The 8914-nt window shown below is 38.9% G+C and overlaps 1 protein-coding gene across 1 annotated transcript; it reads right to left on the bottom strand.

Annotated features, from left to right (window-relative positions):
• Positions 1 to 5652: 5652 nt before the first annotated feature.
• Positions 5653 to 6168, bottom strand: LOC133089616 (tetratricopeptide repeat protein 9C-like). The gene has a single exon (XM_061187691.1). It carries the CDS (start codon positions 6166 to 6168, stop codon positions 5653 to 5655), a length of 516 nt encoding a protein of 171 aa, XP_061043674.1.
• Positions 6169 to 8914: the final 2746 nt, after the last annotated feature.

Raw genomic sequence — 8914 nt, 5'->3', positions numbered from 1 at the left:
CTGGGAAAACTGGACAGCTACATGTAAAAAATGAAATTAGAATACTCCCTATCACCATACACAAAAATAAACTCAAAATGGATTAGAGACCTGAATGTAAGACTGGACACTATAAAACTCTTAGAGGAAAACATAGGAAGAACACTCTTTGACATAAATCACAGCAAGATCTTTTTTGATCCACCTCCTAGAGTAATGGAAATAAAAACAAAAATAAACAAATGGGACCTAATGAAACTTCAAAGCTTTTGCACAGCAAAGGAAACCATAAACAAGACGAAAAGACAACCCTCAGAATGGGAGAAAATATTTGCAAACGAATCAACAGACAAAGGATTAATCTCCAAAATATATAAACAGCTCATTCAGCTCAATATTAAAGAAACAAACACCCCAATCCAAAAATGGGCAGAAGACCTAAATAGACATTTCTCCAAAGAAGACATACAGACGGCCACGAAGCACATGAAAAGATGCTCAACATCACTAATTATTAGAGAAATGCAAATCAAAACTACAATGAGGTATCACCTCACACCAGTTAGAATGGACATCATCAGAAAATCTACAAACAACAAATGCTGGAGAGGGTGTGGAGAAAAGGGAACCCTCTTGCACTGTTGGTGGGAATGTAAATTGATACAGCCACTATGGAGAACAGTATGGAGGTTCCTTAAAAAACTAAAAATAGAATTACCATATGACCCAGCAATCCCACTACTGGGCATATACCCAGAGAAAACCGTAATTCAAAAAGACACATGCACCCGAATGTTCATTGCAGCACTATTTACAATAGCCAGGTCATGGAAGCAACCTAAATGCCCATCAACAGATGAATGGATAAAGAAGTTGTGGTACATATATACAATGGAATATTACTCAGCCATAAAAAGGAACGAAATTGAGTCATTTGTTGAGACGTGGATGGATCTAGAGACTGTCATACAGAGTGAAGTAAGTCAGAAAGAGAAAAACAAATATCGTATATTAACGCATGTATGTGGAACCTAGAAAAATGGTACAGATGAGCCGGTTTGCAGGGCAGAAGTTGAGACACAGATGTAGAGAACAGACATATGGACACCAAGGGGGGAAAACAGCGGTGGGGTGGGGATGGTGGTGTGCTGAATTGGGTATTGGGATTGACATGTATACACTGATGTGTATAAAATTGATGACTAATAAGAACCTGCAGTATAAACAAACAAACAAAACAACTAATACTAAACTTTCATTGGGTTATTTGTATGGAAATATGTTAATATAAATGTTTCAGACATTACATGAAATTTCTAAAAATCTTATATGTTCTGGTATAATGTTATAAGTCATAATCCTAGTTAGTACTTTAAAATGTATATCTCAGAAATAACTAATTTTCTTGTCAACTGCATTATTATGAACTTTCATCAAATTTTTAACCGTGGTCATTTTTAAGTCTTTTGTCATTTACAGACAGTTCTGGGTGTACTCTGATGCTTTTGTAAATATGTTCCTATAAAAGGGTTTCATCTTCAGGAAATTCATGGAAAAGACTCTGACAAGTACAGGTTTCTGGTACCTGACTGTACTGCTGAACTGAATGAATAAGCATTTTCAGAACTCTAATGAAAAACTGATGAGCTCATAAAAGTGCTAACAAAAGATCAAGATAAAAAAAAATTAATTACATGGGACTGAGTGAACTGATGAGGATGAGTATAATTTTTGTGACTTTCTGTTTGAATTTAAAAAAAGAAAAAATCCCACAAGGACTCAGAGGCAAAGAATATACAAATCAATTTTCACTGCAAAGTAAAGGAGCTGTTACAGTGGAGGACTACTGGACTGAATGTCAATATTATGACATAGTATGAGTGTGTTTCATGTTTGGTAATTGCAATCATTGTTGCTTTTGTTGTGGTCATCCATGTACAATGCTTGGTGTCAGTCTATTTATCTCTTGTAAAAATAAAATACAGTGTGTGTGAAGAAAAAAAAAAAAGAGAGAAAAGCAAAGTCGGGGGTTTGGGGGCTTCCTCCCACCCCCTGGCTCATGTCCACATCAGGTAGCCCCTCTCCTATAGCGAGAGGTTTCAATGAGCTCTGGTCACGGCTCCCTCTCTCTGGACCTAGCAATGATGAAGTGACAACTGCTTCTCACTGTTCCCAGTCCTGGGTGCTTTACCACCTCTCATTGGCTCCCTTGACCCTGTCCACTCCATTTAACTCCATTCTGTTCTGCTTCAGAGTATGCCATCTGTTTTTTGCCAGGATCCAAATGACATAATAGTAGAACTGGTAAAAATAGATTGGTGGTAATAGCACTTAAACCCTGAGGCCCAATGTACTGTCAATTAGTGGTTATCATTTGGATTGATAGTTATCATAATTTCTATACAGTTATTGAAATTATTTTTATTATATTTCATTTGTTCCATTTTATAATGTCTTATAATCAAATGGATTAGAAGTATATTATAAGGAAGAAACAGCTTTGACTTGTTATATGACCTTGGAAAAGCCATGTCACTTTCCTGAACTTCAGTTTCTGGATGAGTTAAGTAGACATAGTAACAACTGCCTCTGCTTCTAGAAGTCCCTAAATAATGAGTTTTTCCTCCTTCAAGGTCTTGGAAGAAAGTTGTTAGAGGAGCATAAAGAGTGATTGCTTACTGTTAAATTATTCTGCTGGTACATAAAGCCCACAAATGCTAGCTAGAATTGGAAGAGGTGGTAAAGGATGGGGGAAGGCTGTCAGTACCTACAAGGCCAAAATGCATGTTATTTCAAGTTGTGTTTAGTAATTTTTTTTCCTATGAGAATAAATTTGTTTGTTCAAAGTCACATGACTAAGACAGAAAACAATCTAAAGACTTTGGAATGACAGTCTAAATATTGACCATTGCCAGCACGTTTCCTCTATGTCTCCTTGCTGAAAGCTACATCTAGGAATGACACACAGTCACGCAGCCCTGGAGTTTGGCAACCGAGCACCTCTGGATCTCTGGCCTTCAGTACCCAAAGGATAATTCTTAAATCTACAAACTGTCTCGTGCAGCATTTTTCCCCTCCTCCTCAAATAATATCCAGTTACTGAGTGCTGTGCTGGGAGAACCTGGGGAAATGCTAGAAGGAAACGCAGCTGAGAGCCACTGTGGTTTGACAGCTCTCCAGCTACTTTGAAAATATTTTGGCAGAAACAAGTAAAACTGTTTCCTTTGGTAACATACCCAAAACTGCAGGTTTTACATTTTCAGTACTATGGTTTGGGCCAAAGGGGGAAAAAGAGAAAGAAAAAAGAAAAAAAGAGGGGAAAAAGCTGTTCTTGAGGAAGGGAGATAGAATCTAAGGAAAAGGGGGAACACTTTGCACGAGATACATACAGGAATGAGGGTAAGGAGGAAACATAAGGAGGCATATTTAACATTCTCTCCTTACTTCTTTTCTTTCCTGAGGAATTTCCCCTTGTCAAAATGCACCAGGTTTTTTGCCCTCAGATGACCTGAAAGGGATTCTCTGGGGGTAACCAGGTTAGGATTTGTGTTATTCCTTATTATAGGATGATTGATAGTTGGGGAAGGTCAAACCGCATGTGGCCATCCCACATTATAGCAGACACAGGGGATGAAATGGAGTGGTTTCATTTCAACTGACTAGCAGGTCCTTAGAGGATGTGCTTATCTTTTCTTGCTTCATTTTCTTCCCAGTTGCAGCCGCACATGAAATCATTCTATTCTTGAAAACCAGGCTCGCTCCTATCTCAGGGCCTTTGTGAATGCTATTTTCTCTGCCCAGAATGCTCTAGCCCAACCTTCACCACCCTTTTTCAGGGAATCCTCCTCTGACCCTCCAGATGAGGTTAGCTTCTTGTGTTCTCTTTCTGGCTATCTGTTTACATATTCCATAATCATCTGTAAATTCTCTGAGGGCTTGTCCATCATATCCCCCGGACCTAGCATACTGTGGGTGCTTAATTTAAAAATATCAACCAGGTTTTTTTCATGAATAAATGACTCATTCACAATGTAGCATAAACCAATTTTTTTTTGGTTTTTATGTTTTTTTAAAATATCAGTTTTATTTTTTCCTCATTGATGCAGAACACAGCTTACTGTAACATCAAGTCTTAGAAAAAAAAAGAAAATCAGAAAGCAAAACCAACCCCAAACAAGCATAACACACAACCATGACATAATTTGGCAACAGTCTAGGCTTAGAAATTTAAGAAGCTTGGAAGAGGAATAAAATATTCAACTTTTGTTAGTTCTGTCCTTGGACTTAAAATATTATTTGGTATAAAAACTTTTTGTTTGTAAGTTGATGGTTGTGTTATTTAAGGGTACAGGGAGACTCAAAGAGGAGCCTAGCTCATTGAGAGAGACGCGTTACTGATAAAGGGAGAAGAGCTCATGTACACTTGGCAAGACTAAGGGGTTTTTGTCGGAAATCTGTCTGTGGTTATATGATGGCTAATGACACATGCTTATTACCTTCACTCGTAAAGGTAGAGGCAGTGCTATTATGGTCTCATCTACTCTGTACAACTCATATATTGTGGGCATTAGCAGAATGACAAAGGAGCTCCCAGTTGATGAAGCCTCCTACTGAGCCATGACTACACCAGATCTGTGCCTGCACCCATGCCCAACAAAGCTTCCAGAAAGTTCACTGGTGCTTAAAAGGCACTAAGGAAAGAGAACCTTTCCTCACCGTTTCCCTCCTCTTTAAGAAAGTGAGCTCTTGTAAAATACAAGGGGATGGGTAACAGGTATGATCTATGTTCTTATTCTGTTCTTTTATGGTGTTGTTTCTAGAAGACTTGGTAAACTGTCTTTCCTATTTTTTTTAGAGAAATGAGCATACTATAGATATGCACCTATTAAAAATTAAAATGTTTACAAGTGTTTTTTTGGCATGAGGGCTTTTAAAAGATTACAAAATTTATACTTAAATGCTTGACTCCAGAGGTTTTAAGACAGAAGGGTTTAACTAAAAAAAAAATAAGTATACTATATTAATGATCTGAGTGTGAACAATAGCAAGGACTAGAAATTACCAAGAGAAACAAGATGAACTAGATACTTTTTGGGAGAAAAAGAATCTGAATGTATGTGGAACATTAAGAAAAAGGAATTATTTTAATCAAGATGGTTAATTTCAAATCTTTCATTCTGAGCCGTGTGGGTCCAATTTATAATTGTCTAGTTTCACAGTATATATATTTGCCAGTTTGCGGCCTGTGTAACTTTGGCTTTGGGCATCCGAGGAAACGAAGGAAGAAACTCCTTTCTGCCTTCCTTATTACTTCATCCTCTGCTAGCCTTCTCCTTTGTAAATGACTACATCTACCAACATCTATCATTAAAATCTATGCCAAAGATATGATTAATTCCACCCATAACTGATGAATGTTTTCTGGTTGTATTTCTCAAGGCAAATGTCCCTAATAATACCACATATTAAAAGCCATATAAATACATAGATGGAGAAACAAAAACAGACACAGACTATGTAAGCAATAAAGAGTTTGTGCAGAACTAGAAACAAAATAGAGTTCACCTCTGTCAGAGGTATGGGGTTAATTTCTCTTGCTGACGCTCAGGTTTCCCCTTGGTGGGTCTTTAATGGTTCACCTAAGTTCCAGTGGAGGGGTATCTTTCTTCTTTGTTAACCAAACATGCCCAGGTAGAGCTGCTTCTCTTTCCGATGGTAGCTGCTGAGTTCCGACTGTGTTAGCTGAAGGTACCGCCGGACACTGGCGTCTTTTGGCTGCCTATTGACAGCAGCCATGAGGTAGTGCCAAGCCTGGTCATAGACCTGCAGGTGGAAGGAGGCCACCCCAGACCTATACAGGGCCTTGGCATCATCAGGCTGTCGTTCCAGGACTTTCTGACTGTATTCTTTCACCCGTTCATAGTTTACTGGCTCCATCTGAAGAAGACAGGCAGCTAGGTTGTTGTAGCAGTCTGTCTGGGTGGTGTGCAGTACGTTTTCCTGTTCAGGTGTGACGGCCGGGCCCTGAGGTCCCAGATTAGGTATCGGGGAGGGCAGACTTGGATCGAGACCCTGCAGCTGCTGCAGAGCTCGATGGTACCCACGCACAGCATCTCGGCACTTCCCTTCCCGGTAACATTGGTTCCCTTTCTCCTTGTACAGCTGGACCTCCTGCAGGCGCTTCTCCATAACTTTGTCACCCAGTGCTCTTGAGGAAGTGGGAAGTGAAAGAGCAACCGAAGCTCTGGGGATAGGAGCGAAATACCAATTTTGGTAGCCCACTTAAAAAGGCAGGAAATTCTCCTTCTCCAGGAGGCCTCTCAGGGAAGGAGGTTTCCTTGATTCTACTACAGCCCCTTCCTTTCTTCTCTGCAGTTATTTTTCAATCTCTAGAAGTGCAGGGGATTGATCAGGGAGAGGACGTGGGAGGAGTAAAGCCAGAGATTAATTGATTTCCTAAAGCGGCGACTCCGGGGTGAGGACACTCCATGAAAAAGCGAAGGCCGTACTACAAAATTCAACCAATGTTTGGTTTTTTGGGTTTTTTTTAACATCTTTATTGGAGTATAATTGCTTTACAATGGTGTGTTAGTTTCTGCTTTATAACAAAGTGAATCAGTTATACATATACATATGTTCCCATATCTCTTCCCTCTTGCGTCTCCCTCCCTCCCACCCTCCCTATCCCACCCCTCTAGGTGGTCACAAAGCACCAAGCTGATCTCCCTGTGCTATGCGGCTGCTTCCCACTAGCTATCTATTTTACGTTTGGTAGTGTATATATGTCCATGCCACTCTCTCACTTCATCCCAGCTTACCCTTCCCCCTCCCCATATCCTCAAGTCCATTCTCGAGTAGGTCTGTGTCTTTATTCCCATCTTGCCCCTAGGTTCTTCATGACCTTTTTTTTTTTTTTCTTAGATTCCATATATATGTGTTAGCATACAGTGTTTGTTTTTCTCTTTCTGACTTACTTCACTCTGTATGACAGACTCTAGGTCCATCCACCTCACTACAAATAACTCGATTTCGTTTCTTTTTATGGCTGAGTAATATTCCATTGTATGTATAACCAATGTTTTTTAAAAATAGAAAATATCAACCAGTTGTCTGATTGAACCTGCATACATTTACCTTCTATTTCTCATTGTACTCCTTTCCTAATAACCTTTTCCTTCTTTGTTTATGTTTCACCTTATATTTCTTTTTTTTCTATTATGCTTTCTTCCCACTCTATTTTGAGGCCCCACCTAAAGCAAGGGTTTGTAGAAAACATACTCCTAACTATAGAATGTTAATTCTAGAGGGTGCTTCAGAGATTATTTAATTCAGTCCCTCCAACTGTATAATCATGCTCAGTTGTTCAAGGTCACACAGCTAGTTGGGAACAGAGTTTAGATTAGACCCTTGTAATTCTGACTCTATTTTTAGTCTTCCTTCTGTTATTGTCACACTATATGAAGCATTAGAGGAGATATGACATTTATTTATTCATTTATTCACCCAACAACCCTGTGGGTTAAGTACTATTATCCCTATATTACAGATGAGGAAACTGTGGCAGAGAAATATGGAATAACTTGTTCAATGTCTTTCGCTAGTAAATGAAAAGCTTAGATTTGAACCTGGGCAGCTTACCCCAAAGCCAACACTCTGTGGAACACCTTGGATAAAGGTTCCTGCCCAAGAACAAAGAGTTAAGGTTTTTTCTCTACAGATTAAATGTTTAAGAGTGTCTGGAATGGTTAATAATAAACTTAGCAAGATTTAAAGCTTATATTTCAGGATAGTCATTAATCAATCTGGAGACTAAATTCTGCCCCAGGCACTTTATTCAGTTTGACTTTTTATTTATTTAGAATCAATTTTATTTATTTATTTATTTATTTTTGGTTGCGTTGGGTCTTCGTTGCTGCACACGGGCTTTCTCTAGTTGTGGCGAGCAGGGGCTACTCTTCATTTCGGTGTGTGGGCTTCTCACTGAGGTGGCTTCTCTTGTTGCGGAGCACCGGCTCTAGGTGTGCGGGCTTCAGTAGTTGTGGCACGTGGGCTCAGTAGTTTTGGCTCGCAGGCTCTAGAGCACAGGCTCAGTAGTTGTGGCTCATGGGCTTAGTTGCTCCGCAGCATGTGAGATCCTCCCGGACCAGGGCTCAAACCCGTGTCCCCTGCATTGGCAGGTGGATTCTTAACCACTGTGTCACTAGGGAAGTCCCAGTTTGACTTTTTAAATTGAAATATAGTTGACAAACAATGTGTCAGTTTCAGGTGTACAACAGAGTGATTTATATACATTGTGAATTGATCACCATGATAAGTCTAGTAACTATCGGTCACCATACAAAGTTAATATGATGTTTTTGACTGTATTCCCTATGCTGTACATTACATCTCTGTTAACTTATTTATTTTATAACTGGAAGTTTGTACCTCTTAATTCCCTCATGGATTTGCCCAACACCCCACTCATTCCCCTCTGGTGACCACCAGTTTGTTCTCTGTATCTAGAGTCTTTCTTTGCTTTTTTTGTTTGTTTATTTTGTTTTTTAGATTCCACATATAAGTGAAAACATACAGTATTTGTTTTTCTCTGTCTGACTTATTTCACTAAGTGTAATAATACCTTAGCAAAACCTCTAGGTCCATCAATGTTGTCCCAAATGGCAAGATTTGATTCTTTTTATGGCTGATTACTATTCTATTGTGTGTGTGTGTGTATATATATATATATATATATATATATATATATATATATATATATATATATACCACATACCACATCTTTATCTATTCATCTATTGATGGATATTGCTTCCATATCTTGGCTATTGTAAATAATGCCTCAACAAACATAAGGGTGCATATATCTTTTCAAATTAGGGTTTTTGTTTTCTGATAAATACCCAGAACTGGAATTGCTGTATCATCTGGTACTTCT

Source organism: Eubalaena glacialis, chromosome 4, assembly GCF_028564815.1.
Source record: "Eubalaena glacialis isolate mEubGla1 chromosome 4, mEubGla1.1.hap2.+ XY, whole genome shotgun sequence".
In the NCBI taxonomy this organism is placed as follows: Eukaryota; Metazoa; Chordata; class Mammalia; order Artiodactyla; family Balaenidae; genus Eubalaena; species Eubalaena glacialis.
This window is presented reverse-complemented; position numbering and strand designations above follow the sequence as displayed.

What these genes read in the sequence shown, in the direction of transcription:
- LOC133089616 (XM_061187691.1), bottom strand. Translation starts at nt 6,168, where the DNA reads ATGGAGAAGCGCCTGCAGGAGGTCCAGCTGTACAAGGAGAAAGGGAAC.